The 17,080-nt window shown below is 31.7% G+C and overlaps 1 protein-coding gene across 1 annotated transcript in view; it reads right to left on the reverse strand.

The window, feature by feature from the left end:
* Positions 1 to 14,214, reverse strand: part of LOC149900185 (protein amalgam-like) — a 39,140-nt gene extending 24,926 nt beyond the window's left edge. Inside the window, exon 1 of the mRNA XM_090113043.1 lies at positions 14,013 to 14,214. Within this exon, the coding sequence (XP_089969169.1) occupies positions 14,013 to 14,121 (109 nt within the window). The 5' untranslated portion in view covers positions 14,122 to 14,214. The remainder of the gene's footprint in view (positions 1 to 14,012) is intronic.
* Positions 14,215 to 17,080: the final 2,866 nt, after the last annotated feature.

Raw genomic sequence — 17,080 nt, forward strand, 5'->3', positions numbered from 1 at the left:
TCCATACAAAAGGGCTATATTTTTTATCTGCATTTTAGCAGGGTCTAAATCCTATAGAAATTGAGTCATAATAATTTTAATGGATGAATGGAAATGGGGGAAGACGTTTTCTAGTACACTGAAAACATCGGACGTAATATTTAAATTTATGGCATACATATTATTTTTAAAGGTGTAATGTTTCATTAAGAGTACAAAAGCTTCATTTATTAATAAATATTACTAGGAACTTCATATTATGTTTGATTTTATGAATTATTAATATTGCAAAATATTAATTAAAATACTTTTACATAATAAAATAGAGGTATAATAATTATGAAAAATATTTTCGTTAAAAAAACGTATCTATAGCCGCAATAATATCTGTGTTTAAAAATTCGCGGAAAATTACGATAATAAAAGTAAAACAGAGAATTATATTTCGAGGGTGTTAAAACCTGAGCGTTCTTCCTTTCATCTGTTTAGTAAATAAACACGTGTAATGGATACCCTTAGACAACAGCGAATTCTGTGTGTTTGTCAAATAAACTCCTCTACCGTGGGAACTCTACCCATTGGTGTAGGAAATGTAGGATAAATCTGACTAAGGCTGCGTTTCCACCAAAGATGTGCGAGGATGCATAGCGATGTGTTTTTAAAGAACAAATCCGCTATTTACTTCGCATTGGTCAGCAAAGCTCTGGTGGAAGCGTTACTATTGGTTCTTTACAAACTCATTCCTCGCAATGAATCCTCGCTCATTTGTGGTGGAAAAGCACCCTAATCGACAAACTTTCCTTTTCTTCAGTTGACGACTTATCGACACACTGTAGGTATACATTTTATACACTATGGTCAATGTATGAGGAATTTTCCCATTACCTTGAGGAACCTTTTTACAGATCATTAAGGGTAAGTAGGTGATCAACTTTTTATGAACTGCCCTACCATAAATTTTTGTTATTTTAGAGCTGGCCATTTGAGCGTAGTGAGCATATTATGCCTAAAATGTTTTAATCAAATAGCATGAACTATTTTTGTAACTCTTGTACAACGAAAAAACAATTGCACATATTATTGCACTATAATATGCTTCCTCCAGGCAAATGTTATATCATTTTTGTGTGAAGAGGAGAGGATAGTTTGTAATTTCTATAATATTTTTTGTTCAATGTATTAAAAATTGCGTTAGTGTATAATTATATTCTCACACAAATTTATTTATTTTAAGCTTATATGAACGCATTATTTACAGTTTCATGTATAATTTGTGCAATATACCTAGATTTATGCGTAGTTTATTACACACCTAAGATAATATACAATGTAGTTTGAGTACGAGCATAAATTGGTTTTAGTGCGAGCTTTACCTACATTAGTTACTGTTGGCTACATAGCCTGCCATCGCTCAAGGCACTGCGAACATTAGCTCCTGATTTCACTACATAATATTATATACAAGATATATCCTATAAACCAAGTTTTAAATACGATCAAATTGCTTTTTTCATAACGCCTTAAGAACTGAGTTCAAGCCAATTTCAAAGTGGTTTAAAATGTTATCCAAGGCAATACCAACAACTATTTAAGTAGTAGTTTTTGATTATTCGTATTCTAAGTTTACGACTTGGCGACGTTGATTTGGAAATATCTCCTTATATATTTATGTCTAATAATAACGCTACTTAGCTATAAGACCGGCTGCTCATAATTCTTAAATGTATTGTTTTCCAATACATTTTTAATTTTCACCAGTACAATACATTTTTTACCGCAATAAAGAATTTTCATTTAATTCTATTCAAAAATACACTGAAGAATCTTAATAATTTTTCGTTCCTGTTATATGCCTCTTCTCGAAATTATTTTATTTATTGTTATAAACGGTATTTTAAGCTTTGTTATAATGAATGAAGTTTGGTGTTTGTTTTAAATTTAATACTTAAGAGTTCCAAGTAATTCCGAGTGATTGTTTAACCTTTTGGAATTGTTTACACAAACATCAAAAGCTGTTCTAACGGTCATTCAAGTCGAATTTTAATTTTTAATTACCAAGTATTTAGTATCTTATATAAACGATTTTGAAATTAAGAATGCTATGTGCTTGTATGTACTTGGGTAAATTGCTTTTTGTATACTATCGATTGTATGTTTTTGAGTTATCGAAAGTTTTAGAAGTGAGGATTGATGAAGTTATAATATTATGTTTTTAAGCGAAATTTATAAAAAAACCATATTCCATTATAATATTACATTCTAGGTAAAAAGACAATTGTTTCCAAATAATTGAGTATTCCGTAAACTAAGTTATAACTAAGACAGAAATGCTTTCTATTTAAAAAGTACTAGTCAAATTATTTTTTATTTAGCCTTATTCATCTAACATTGGACTTAATATGTAACTATAATTAATAATTATAACATAATAAAGACAATTTAACAAATATTCACATTCAAAAATAGTAAAACACATGTCACATCAAATTAGAAATTTTTTACTAAATTTCGAGTTCAAACGAAATTATTTGATACAATTAAAAGAAGCGGAAATGCAAAACTCGATTTAGTTAAGCGACACACAACTCCTAAATTGAAACAATTACTAAATTGCACGCAAATTGTTTTCGTAAAACAATCACAACAAACCTAGACAGATTCAATTTCACAATATTTACAATACAGCCGAAATAAAATAGCTGTCAGGAGCACTCGCATTTCGCATGATAAAGAGCGTATTGAAATTACAACAGGTAAAATGTACCTATTCAGGATATAGAACACTAATGGACAGGGTAAATAATTTGGAAGTTGCAAGAATGGGCTATTATTTGCGACGAACGAGCGAGGTGACACCGCTTTCATCGGACGTAATGAAGAGTCGGTGGTAACTCGCGAATGCCTTGTTCAATTTACAAATTCTTGGGGTAAATTAATAGGGCGCTACATTGTTTGCTTTGTATTTGTGGTTATCATTATACAGTTTTGTGAAGCCAAAAATGGTCGTAATTTTTGCATGCCACATTCTTTATATTGTTATTATATTATTTTAACGAATTGTCAGTAATACCTACTAATAGAGCATAGATATAATATATCAACACACATTCTTATTTCGAACACTGATGATTTGCATCACATTCTAAAAAATGTTAAAATTTGAGTAAGTCTCTATAATAATCTCTCTATGATTTATTACTAGCGGTCCGCCCCGGTTTCGCCCGTGGTACATATATTTACGTTTTCGGGATAAAATATAGCCTATACGGATTCGGAAGAATCCTTCTAAGTAATGGTAAAATAAATTTTGAAATTGGTCCAGTAGTTTTGAGCCTATTCAATACAAACATACAAAACTACAAAAGGTTCCTCTTTATAATATTAGTATGGATTTCATTTTGATAAATTAGCTATGACTCAATACTTAGATATTGTATTAAGAATAGACAATCAATGACCCGAAATTACCCAACAGCGACATAAATTCACAACACGGACTAAATTGTTGTTAATTACCCAATTTGGATAATAATCATTATTCACATGTAATGCATTTTCGAATGAATATTATACAAATTAAGCGTACCTTTAAATATCTCACATATATTTCCAAAAGAGTAAATAACCACAGACGATTAGTGAAATTGGAATATTATGCAGTCCTGTCTGCCGACCTCAGAGTTAATTCGCCGCATTCACAGAGAATTAATGTAAATTAAAGTTATTAAACTTTCAAGGTGCAATTATTGAGTTGGCTCGTAACTGATTTTCAGTTCACCGCTTAAATTCGTTGAAAGTCCTGACTCATTCTCTTCTATTACACAGTGGCCTATATAAGTTGCAAGGTTTGGATCTCGTTAATCTTGAACTTACCTAAAGATGCTTTTTATAAATAAAAATGAATTACCGAAATGTTTGTATCTACGCGTAGGTATAACTTCCATACGACTTCATCAAACATGATAAATCTTTCCAATATGTATAACATGAAACAAGAAAAGTATTTATTTCTTAATACTTAAAAAATCTACCCGAATGGAGTCGGGGTGAACATCTAGTTTAACATAAAAATCTACGTTGAGATATCAAAATAACTGCGCAGGTAATAAATAAAAGCCAGAGGATTTGAGGAATGAGATTTTTTCTAAGAAACTTGTAGTTAATTAGAGTAAGTACTGATATCTTAGAGGGTCGGAAATACCTAGATTGCGACGTCAATACGGCGAATAGGAATGATCTCAAAAAAACTTATGATTAAAATACAAGTTAATTTCGGAAGTTTCAATTAAGGTACAGTGAAAAAGTAACAATAACAAATTAATTTCTGAGTGAATAAGTTGAAAGATATTTCGAAGAATTTTATTTATAGGGTGGATGTACCACTAGTTGACCATTTAAGCGGTTTTATCTTTAGCTATATATAAAAAACGGGTTATTTGTTTTACGTTCAATGTTATTTTTGGGACACAGATAATTGAATACTCACTGTAACTATTGTTCTTAATATCAATTTGATAACCTTCAAAGGTTTTATGAAAACTACTCTGAAAGTTATTTCTGCTAAAAACACCATTACTTGACCACTGATCACCAATATCTGACCATCATTACTCTAAAAGTTGACCATTTTCAAAATGGACAAAATGTCCTTCTTCGAACATTAGTTTTGTTTAATAAATAAATATATTATTTAATAAATAAAGATAGGTTGATGAAATCAAACCACTTGGTCACGGAAATCAAGTGGACAACTAAAGGTTAATAATATTCTCGGCCCCGAAACCTGACCAACTAAGTTCGGTATAAAAATCTTACGGTGGTCAGCTTTTGGAAATATGCAACATAAAGCTATGACTTAACTACGGCTTATATGGTTTGTTAAATTAGGTAGGTATAAGCACAAACCAAAGCAAGTCTTTCTTAGCAAAATATAAAGAACCAAGAGCTGACCATACTGGTCAACAATAGGCGAAAAATTGTTTTCGTTACTCCAAAAGATAACCAGGCCGCTAAAAATCATGAAAAACTGTTCATGCCAAAAATAAAGCCGAAAGTCTATAACAGAATGGTTCAACATCATGCCTATAACAAGACATATAAAGAGTAATCGATTGCATTCAAGATAAATTAAGATTTCCCAATCAACTCCCGATAAAAAACTCTTAGTAAAAATGTGATTACTTACGGGGCACCTACTTAATTACATCTTCGTGTTGAAAAAATGTCAATATTTCTGACCAATGGCAGCAAGGTTTGTTTTTATTTTATAGATGATGTTGCTTTATAGAAAAAACAATAAACTATCATCTGGGGCTGCCGTATTTTCTAAATTGGCGCGTATATTTGAATTTCGGTCATGTATTGGTGCTTGGTCAGCTAGTGGTACATTGACCCTACTTTAATTTCATGAAGAATATGTTGAAACAACATAATTTGTAATTTATGTTTACCCCATTTCATGTTTTGTTTTTGTTGCTTTGGTATTTTATATTTAACTAGGCATCTACTGAATGAAATATGTACACTTATTCATAATTTAACCAATTGGAAAATACAAGCATTTCATATAAAAAACGAATTTCCAAATTGAGTTATAAACTCAGACAAAATTGCACGAACAAATTAATCGTTCCTCGTCATGAGCTACAAAGCGGTAATTTCATGCTTCTATAATATTACTATGAATATATTGTCGATGATTTAAATGCAAAAGACCTAGATAACCATTGAATCATACTCAACATTCATACATAGGTACCATAGAGTAAAACTGAAAAAGAGTAATAGCACTCATGCAGTTCCTTCGTCGTTTTATATTGTGCAATCTACAAGTGCTATGTGGATTGTGGATGGTATGTAATTCTATGACAAAAGCCGCTCGAGTCGTTATTCACTCGGATTGCATTTCACCTCTAAACAATTGTTCAAACCAGACTAAGGTTTTTAAATTCACAACTCGCATTCCCTGCATCCCAGGTATTACAAACTACAGAACTTTGCGAGCGTGGTTCACTGTGCCCGTGCCTAGTTAAAATTTTTAAATTAGACGTTCGTCCGTGTTAATGCCGACTGTATCAACTCCCTGGTTGTTAGTTTATATGGATTTTGCGATGTATTTTCGGTGGCTAAAAATATATTTTAATCAAAAAAGAAGTTGACGTGGAACTCTGGCGCGTTAATTAATTGAACATTTTTAGATCATGACATGATTTCTCATCAATATTATTTAGTTGATCGTTTTAGTTTCCTTATATCTTCTGTTGCAATAACGACGACTATGAGAATTATTTTTTCATAATATTAATAATGACTGCAGAGCTTCAACTATCTCGAGAACGTCTTCGAAAATATCGTGAAAACGTCAAAATAACGAACAAGAAAGTTAGCAACGTTTCACAATACCGTTGTCAAGGTCTGCGGTATTCCAATGTAAAGTTTTGATAAACTTTAACGCTAAGTACTCGGTAACATGCTGGCTTATGTCCAAGCTCTTTGTAATCCTTGCAACGCGAATGTCCAAAAACATACTTGAAACTTGGAGCTTCAAAGCAAATAAAGTTTTTCCTTCGTCCTCTCATTTTTCATGTTTTCTCGCACGGTTGTCACGGTTTTTGAGAGAATGGGAAACTTCGATTCTTGGAAAGAAAAATAGTGCTTGTTTTCACATCTTACGTGGATTAATGATAAACTATCACACGTGTATGTTACACGATTTACTTCATAATCTTTAAATGAATTCTCATTTAGATGCAATGTACACAATACGTAAGGTATAATTAATTTGAATTATTCAAATATTGTAATTTTTTCACAGTATTTAGACACTAAATATTATAGAGGTGGTGAAGTTGGTAAAATATGATACACGTGTAATTAAACCTTCCCCTCCAATAAATATGATACTCTCTAGACTGAGCTAATTGATCTAGGTACTAATTGATCTAGGTACTAATTGAACTTAAGTTACAAGCAAGAATCAATCTCCCTTATTTCCGATATACCTATAACTATATACAAGTAAATCTTTTAAACAATTGACCAACCAAAAATTATTGATCATATCAGACGAGATGAGATACTCGCATGATTTTTACCTTTTTTACACGCTTTAATATACCTATTAGCTTCACCTGTATGTTTGTTTGTTTGTAACCGACTTCTTTGGGCGTGATTTTGACCCACTTAAAACGGCCAGATTTCGATCAAACTTTGTACATTTATTGAGGAGTGAGGACCGATGACAATACACTAATTTGATAAAATTATTCCATTTTTTAGTTCGGTTTCTATAAAAAGCGTGTTTTTTAGTTTTTTTAAACTATTATTATTTTCAAATCCCGGTAAACAAAATAATATGGTAAACTTAAGAAATACAAAAATATTTTAAACCATTGTTATTTTATTTTAGTAAAGTTTTGTCTCAAGTAGGTAAAGTAAAATAAGTATAACAGTAAAAAAGAAGCTTAGAATAAAATCAATTGTGGATAAAATGAGTAAAAATTATGACGAATATTTCGTATGACGTTTGAAGTAAGTAACCTAAAGTTTTATGAATAAAATATTTTGATAAAAACACGGTTCTTGTTTCAAAGGATTATCGCGCTGTGTCTTTGGGATTACAAAAGTTATTTTTAGATTCTTAGAAATAAGAAAAATAATATGTTTATTCTTTGTTAGAGTGTTTTATTTTATTTTGTGTCGAACAATGAAAAGCATACGAGTATCTTGTACAAGTAGGTAGGCGAAAATCTAAATGTTAATCTTGTCACACATCTGTATTATCTTAGCACAAAATAAGACATTCAATAATAATAACCCTTTCGTATCACAAACATACCGACTAAGACGGTCTGGCGCGATAAGAAACTCGTTTCCATACATACGCACGAGAGCTAGCTTTTTATCTTATTACCCTCTTGGTTGCCTATTGTCCTCGCGCATTAGCGTTCACTAAGATAACGTTTCTATATGGACGCGTGAGGTCAGTAAAGCGGCAGTTAGCCAAAATGGAGTACTGTTAGATCGCGACAATGAGCGCGATTTATCAGCGGGCGGCACGACAACGCGTGATCCGATGGTAATAAGGCTCATCAACATAATAGTACGGCCTGGTGATAAATACGGCTTCTTTTATGTTTTCAGACTCCGCGTTACGGGAAATGCGTGCTTTTAAAGTACTAATCCGGTTGTATCTAAATTCAATCTAACACATTGGGTTGCAAAATATGAATTTACTTGAAACAGCACAACTAAGCATTTATGCTTTACTAGTTAACAACGAAGCAAAATTATTTTAAATTCTGGTGGATAAAATTACAAAAAAAGAGAAGTGTTTCTTTACAAGCGATCACAATTTTTTCCATGTCATAATAATTATGTGCCATAATACGTGTGAGTTTTTCTTATTACCTATTAGTAAAATTTCACAACCCCTCTACAGTTATTAATTTATAACGATGACGTAACCTTCAATCAAGCAACATATACTTTCATCACAGCTTAAAAGCAGACGAAATAATACACCCTGTTATAGAGGGTGGATAACGCAATGACATAATCAAATTGTGCCTGCACATCTGCGTGTTCCAAAGGGGCTTGTCTATGTGGAATACGCATCAATACCCCCGGTAATAGCCTCGATACTGAGGGGAAACGTGCTGATTTATTACACCTTAAACCGATTGTGACCTGATTTGCACTGTCTAGTTTTTGTTTTGAAGTTCCCTACGCGATCGCGATATGAAACGACGGAGATATGATTGAAAAGGTCGAAGGTGTTCTGATGTTTACCGACAAAACAACTCTTTTATAACGGAATGTATGTTTTTTGATGTGTAGGAAATAGACTCGATTCAATGTTTGTTTATGTTGTAGCTACCTACTCAGTTTAATAAATGTGAAAGTAGGATGGAATCTTTTATATTATGTAAAAATATTTCTGGAAATTCTGTACAGCTGCTTTTTGTTATTTATATCGTAGATATTAGCATAACATGAATTACAGTATAATTTATATTAAAACATTGAACATTCAATATACCTTAATGAATCTCGACAAAATTTCAACCGATAAAGTATCAGCCTGATTGCAATGAGATTACCTTGTTAAAATAGTTAAATTGTCTCGTTGCCTCCCTGATTTTAATACAGATATAATCAAGGGCGCATTGGAATGAAAATTTTTCAATATTTATGTAAATTAGTTACAAATAACAAATTTCAGCCCCATTGTATTGTAAAATATATAAAATTGGATTATGTCAAACATAAAAGTTATAAAAACAAAAAAGCTGGTATTTGAAGATCGCTCCCGCTGGAATTTCGGGTCGAGAAAGGTGTAGCTGGGCCGCAACACCCAAGCTAATCTAAAAAAATATATAACGAAATTGTATCCGAATGAAGTCAAGGGAAATGGACAGTCATTTATAATTAAAAGGAATGGGGTAGGGCAAGCCTCTTAAAAAGTAATTTCCCCGCTGCCAACTTAATCCTCAAAGGGAGTGACTGAGGGTGAAAAAATGGTTCAGAAACAGCTATTTAGGACTACAATACGATCTGAAAACACAATAGTTTGTTCCAACAATGTGGATAAGAGCATTCATCTTAGAAGTGAGCAATATATTCCATATAAACTATTGATACCAACCCCTTTCTGAACTTACATAATATACATACAGAATCCCATCTAAATATAGGCGATGAAAATCTTGAATCTTTAAAGGATCGCTACAAAAAGGAATATACGCAACGAACATCCTATAACTCTGTAAAATTGTATGACAATCTTACATATTATTATAGTGCCAAGAAGAAGCATATTTCCAGAAATACATATTTTTCTCTTCAATTATTATTCAAGGTTAGCATGAATACGTTACTATTTTTCTGATATCTCTCTATTACGTGATCACTGATACCTGTACTGAAATTATCTTCATAATTGCGCACGTGAATTATGCCACGCACATCCACTACATACTGCCGAATCAATATTATAATTTATGCATAATGAGAACAGCATCGATCAACATTTACACAAAACAAACTTCATCCCGTGCACTATTATACTCAGGGGTTGTTTCCGTGCCCAAGAGAGACGTGAAATGTGCAAACAATTAGAAAGAGCTCTTTTTTGTGCGCCTCGTGGGGTTCCACAATGGCACTTTATGGTAACGACAGCTCTCCTCTATTCAAAACTGCGATACCTATTATAGCGCGTGCACTAGACATCTGTTACTTTCACACTGCTAATAAACCATAAATCATGTCAAAAAACACAGACCTAACGTTTGTAGATTATGTTAAACATGAACAATGATAGATAGTGAATATTTTTATTCCAATTTAAATCCTAATATACAGATTTAAGTTTTAAATAATTTAGAGGCGTATTAAAACTGCTTCATTATAATCAAAAATGAAATATCGTTGAATGATTTAAATCATATATCCATACTCATACCGATCATGATCGTAGATAAGAGTGTACGTAAGTTTCGTATGTATTGGAAAAAATACCACTTTTTGCCTTAAACGCAGACTAAGCAGTACTAATCGAAAAACTGTGGATCTGCTCACTGCGTGAACCAATTCGATCTCATGCATTTAAATTCAGAATTAGTGAGAAGCTTTTTCCCGCAGACTCTTTAAGGTAAACAAATGCTTCCTTTAAATTTCCAACTAATGCCAGGCTTTATTGAAAACGTGATAGATTTTATTAGAGTTCGTTAAAATGGCGATCGAGACGTCTGCTCTAATAGAGTCTTCAAAGGTATTCTCAAAAGTGGCGAGACTGAATTTAATTTAGTCACAAAAAAGTAATCTAATATAATATCGGAACGTAATAAGAAATATACGTAATATTTTATTGGAGGCATTTTTCCAGAAAATAATTTTATTGGGTGGCTTTGTCTGGCTATATTCTGACAAAAGACAGTAATTTTACTATGAGTAAATTTAACAGATTGGAAGCCTGTAGAATTGAATCATTCCCATAAATAGAAGAGATTGTAAGACTGCAATAATTGAATTCGCTGGAAAGTTATACATAACGCTATATATAATATTCACTATTATATTTTTTATCTAGAAATGGCAGTAATTGCTTAATTACCTACATAAGACGACTTCCACTTGAATAAATCCCATCAATTAAAACGTTTCAGCAGTGAATGGCACTACTGAATATTCAGGAGTATTTTTTTATTGATATATTGTTATGAAAGGCAATACATCTATCGTGTATCATACGATGTGTCCCGAGTCTAGAAGTTTCTACATTGCAATATCAGAAGCATTAGATTTAATTCTCACCAGAGCAAGTGTTCAATATCACTTAAAAATACTATGTTATTTCTTTGTTTCTTATCTATTATAGAACAATTTTAAATGCTCTATATTATATACAAAATTTATTTAACACTCAAAATTATTTACACGTTAATAAAACTAAATTCGAAACGGATAGATAAATCACACCATACAGATACTCCGCATATTTACAAATACTTGTACGTACTGCTATTACAACGTGATTGGGTTGCAAACAGACCACGTCAATATTTGGCTTCCTAAATTACATAGCAGCCTTTAAGTATGGATGGGACTGGGAAACGACGCATGCATTTGCTGTAGCATCATTTAATATCACTTGAATTTACTTTGAACAGCATCGTTTATTAAAAACTTGTTGACAATGTTATTAGAACGGTAAATCAGGCGGTTATTTTGACTAAGGGCCGATTTTTCAATGCTTGGATAAAACTTATTCGTCGAATAATGTATAAAACTACCATTTTAAAAACGTATTCTAATTGCCCGTATTTGACAGTTTACGTGACATTTTAATAATATCGTGTAATACTTTATTTGACGGATAAGTTTTATCCAAGCATTGAAAAATCGACCGTTAATAATTGAATTTTTATTGGTAGGTAGTTAAATAGGTAGTACTGAAATATTACTTATGCATTAAATAATACAACATTTATTAAATGCGCCTTTTTGATAATCAAAAAGACCACGTACCGACCAATTTCGTAGTATTCCAATAAATATAAAAAACGGGCAGGCAAAAGGGCGATTTTTCTCACTTCTAAGTTATTGTCTAAATACAAAAGTTAATGTTATTTGGTCTTTGTTAGTGTTGCCCTTTGAAGTCTCTTGAGCCCTACGTATTTCCGGCCCACCTTCTCTCTTTACGATCTTTTCCTTAATACGATAGCGTCAAACTTTATTTGAACACAAACTCGTATTTTGTGATTGGATACAAAATCAAAGCAAAGGGTAAATAACATAAGCTTAGCTCAATACTACTAAAAAGCAGTCGAATGTTAATCTTTAATTGAATAGACCAATACAAAAAACGAAGAAATCAATCAAAAATCACTACAATTTACTTTGCAATAAAATAAACGAGCAGGTCGAACATTAATCTCGAGTAAAGCCCACATTTTTTCATTGTAATTGCAATTTTTCCGTCTGACAGGGGTCGCCACTAGCAATCAGCATACCTTCCCGCAACAAAGGGTGTAGTAGGTACAATATAAATAATCTATACGAAGACAAGATTCGTTTGCTCGCTGTTGGAAAAATGTATCAACGACATAAAGGATGAGGCCGCGGTTCGTTACATTTTGTCACCCTCTGGGGAACACCTCAGCAAGATCCTACAACATGAATCTTTTACACCCGCGTCACAATTCTGATTTGTAACCACTAGTCAACAAAGTTTATAGCTCGTGCTTATACACATTTCGCGATAAACTCACCTTTATTGTTTTCCGGAATCCGGGTGCTTTTTGTAAAGGTACAAGTTACGCTGCCGCTTCATAAAACTGACACGTTTTTGGAATTGCTAGAGAGTAGTGTTAAGAACAACTAATGTTTTGCTTGTGTATTTACCTCAACGCGGAATAAAAGTACCTACGTTTTGTTCTTAATTTTTATTTAGTGTAAGTGTTCGAAATATTTTTAATTTAGACTAAGTACATGTATTTATTACACATACAATGTTCAGATCAATATGTACTAAGTATATGAAAATGATAGCTGATTAAGAACATGTGCGACTTGCTCGTACAGGCTATTTATGATAACGGTTTGCTACTATTGGACAAACATTGTGTAACCTCATTGAAATGTCTAGACTAGATAGTTATCATCACTTCAATTAAATTTAATCAAATAAAGGAATTATTTAAGGCTAACGTTAAAATTTATATCTAATGATAAACGTTAAAATTTTAAAGACTTTTGTATCTGATATTAATAAAACGGAACTTATATGCAAAAGGAATTAAGTTAATGCAAAGACGCATTTCTTTCATTAACCATTCAAAGATCAAAATAAGCAGCGGCATTGAAAAGAAAAACAAAAGACAGTGATCTCAGGTCTGCAGTGGTTTACATTTCTCTGCATTATGCAGATTACAAGTCGCAAGAAACGCAAACATATCGTTGCTTTCTTTGAAATGTGAAGTCACAATATTTTCAACTCGTGAATATGTCATAAAAAATTCAAAGTTCAAGAATTGAAGATAGTAGTTACCAACCTATATACCTATCTATACATTATACAACCTATATACATACATTTTTTTTCCATTAAAGTGCTCGTATATTTTTCGTGGGATGATTATTACTTTGATTTGGAAATGCATAGGTAATGCTAAGTTTATTTCAGTAGATAAACTTTTCTGCTGTTACGAAATATTTTGTCATAAAATTTTATCTAAGTAACATTTTTGTATCACACTAAATTTTACAACATTACCTACCTATTCACACTTAGCTAGTATTTCTTTGTAATAATGTTAATGATATTATGGTGGTATGAAAATCAGTATTCGAGTAAAGGATTGTTTGAATTAATAAATTTTCGATTCGAGTAGAGGAATACTTACCTAATACTCGAGTCTGATCAATTATGAGCTTAACAGTTTATTCTTAGTCACAGTCACTATAAACTTTAACCACAATAGAATTTTCTTGAATTACCTGAAATATATATTGAGAATAAAGTTTGATTTTACCTTTAGTGCTTTCGACGAGACAATCGATTCTCCAGAGAAGAAGTGCCACGTAGAAATTCCGCAGCATTTTGTCGAGGGAGTGAAACTTTGTTTTACGGAACCGCCTCATCTCTTACTAAGTTTCTGGCAATTTTGCCTTTTACGTTTTTGTACTTTAATGCTACCAACATTACAGAATACCTATCTATAGACTGAGAATATTAACTATTAATTAATTATAAATTAAATCTAATTCTTTATCAACAAATACTAATATGATGATAATGTATTGTAACTTATTATTTTTATGTATAGAGATGAGGCAATCATTTTATATTTTAACGGAATATTCTAAACGTTGATCGTATCTGAAACAATAAAAAAACAAATATTAGTATTTTCAATAATTACTGCTAAAAGTATAAAGTATAAGTTACGATTTTTGCTTTAATGTAGAGCATTCTTATTCCTGTTTTAAATTGGGTATGTATTTTATTTTCTTTATTAACAGCTAAGAACAATAACTTAAAACGTATCTATTTATTTTTAACTCCAAGGAAAATATAAAAAAATGGTTATTTCCAGCATAAACTAAAGGATGCATTTATGAATAAAATGATATTAAATTCATAACGGGCTATCTGAGCATCTGTTTGAGAATGTATTTATAATTAAAACTTATAACATCTGTTACCAGAGCTATAACGCTACTAATGGAATTAAAATAAAGACAATTTAATATACACATACAATATACATTATATCAAATTATAATTAAGTATACAAATGGCACTTAACATGCTAATTACTTATACGTAGATATAATAACACAATATATAATATTCGCGACTTAAACTTTTGATAGCTCCTCCAACTCCAGCCCTTAATGCCCTTATGCCCTTCGCCCTGCTTTTATAAAAGAAAACAAGAGATTATTTTCATTCTAAGTTTAGGAAAAGTATTCAATTTCGATAGTTCTTAGTTTCATTTCCATGACGTAATATCATAACAGGAAAAATATATATTTCACCGAAATAAAAAAATATTACAATATATTTTGGAAACTGTATAAGGATGTCTACACGCATTGAACGGCCCAAGAGACACGAGGTTAAAAGGATTCCGTATTCAGATTTTAGAGGGCTCATTGTAACCGTAAAAACATTTTCTTACACCGGCGAACGCGTTACACAATTTTCAGCTTCTGACGTCGCTTCCTGCAGAATTCCATTAACGGAATAGCCTCAAGTGAAGCTCTTTTATTTTATACCCTATTTGTTTTTACATGTTAAAATATATCGCGCCGTTTAGTTTACTGGCTTTAGTTTAAATGAACTTAATTAGAGTAATAAACTTGTTAGCGGACCCTTGAAATTAAGCGGGTCGGGTAAATCGCAATAAAATAGTTGGTTGCGAAAGTTTAATATTAAATGTTTAAAAAGTTTTAAATGTCCAGTCCAGAGCATGTTAAAATAATTGAATATTCTATTTTATAGCTTAACTCTATGTAAGTTTAATTGTTAGGGGATGTTTTTGTTTTGTTTTTAACTAGCGACCCGCCCTAGCTTCGGATGACTGCAATAAGATAATATAACATATTGAATCAATCTATCTATTAAAAAAACCCGCATGGAATTCCGTTGCATACTTTTCGTGATAGGAACTTATTTCTTAAAAAGAGAATCGATTTTTATATATTTAAATACCAATTATTTTTTTTTTTAAATAAGCAATTTATATTGCCACGTCATCTGACAATTTTAGAAATTTACAAAGTGTGCGTGAAATTTGTTATTTAAATAAATGATAAGGGGATCTTATAAATGTAATAAATTTATATATAATTTCATACATTCATACCGAGCATGATAGTAAGATTGTGGTCAACACAATATTGTCAGAAATATATTATATCCCCACACTGACTGTAACCACGAACCTGAATATTAACTGGTTGGGTGTTGCGTATAAAATCAACGCGTCAAATAAACTATTTGAGATTCCATTCCTAGAATATATTCGAAAAATCGTATTTACTTAGCAGAATAATCTTATCTGTCCAATATATTTAGAACGTAGGACCGTAGGTAGGTAATCTATAGCCTTTGTAAGAGCAGTACACCTGTTCTAGGTGCTGAGATAACAAATTTTATGTCCTCGTTACATTAAATAAATATCTACTACGCTAAAAAGGCTATTTCGGCTGTTTCATTATACAAGTAATTGGAAATTATTAAGATGATACCACATTTTATAGCTGAAGTTTTCTTCGAGGTAATAATTTGTTGTTTGCTATTAAGTGAAGTGTATTGGTGTTGATGTTATTGTTAAAGCCAAGATTATATTTCTAAGAAATGTTTTTGATTAAGATTTATTATTGGAATGCTTTGTTATACTTACAGGTGGAGTAGAAACGATTTTCAGAATTTGTCAGGTTATTAGCTTTTCTTTTCCTTTTTTTATTAAACTATGTGAAGAAAGTTGAGTAGTATACAGGGTGTCCCAAAAAGTAGTGATAAACGGAAGCTGGGAGGTAGAGGACCTAGAGGGCTATCCGAATCACCCCCATGTATGTTATGCGATTTTTCGTATTTTCGGGGTTATGACTTTTTTTTTCAATTTTTCACCTATCGCCGAGTACGATGATATTTTCACTCATGGTGACGTCAATTATTGCGCTAGATGCTTGATTTTTTTTTTGTTTGCTAAGCTAAAAGATAGGCCAATTCAGTATGGTAACATTTACTATCGTTAGATCTTCGAATGGAATATAAAAAAGAATTAAATGCCAAGAAAGATAAAATTACACAGTATGTTCACCACTTCAAGGGCCCGTAAAAAAATAAAATCACATGAAAATCTCTGTGTGAAAATCTCTGTGAAATTCTCCATGTGAAAATCTCTGTGTGAAAATCTGTGTGTGAAAATCTGTGTAAATCTCTGTGTGAAAATCTCTGTGTGAAAATCTCTGTTGAACATCTCTGTGTGAAAATCTCTGTGTGAAAATCTCTGTGTGAAAATCTCTGTGAAAATCTCTGTGTGAAAATCTCTGTGTGAAAATCTCTGTGTGAAAATCTCTGTGTGAAAAT

Source organism: Colias eurytheme, chromosome 19 (genome assembly GCF_061535395.1).
Source record: "Colias eurytheme isolate Ceu_HAF_F1 chromosome 19, ilColEury1 Martin Lab GWU primary, whole genome shotgun sequence".
In the NCBI taxonomy this organism is placed as follows: Eukaryota; Metazoa; Arthropoda; class Insecta; order Lepidoptera; family Pieridae; genus Colias; species Colias eurytheme.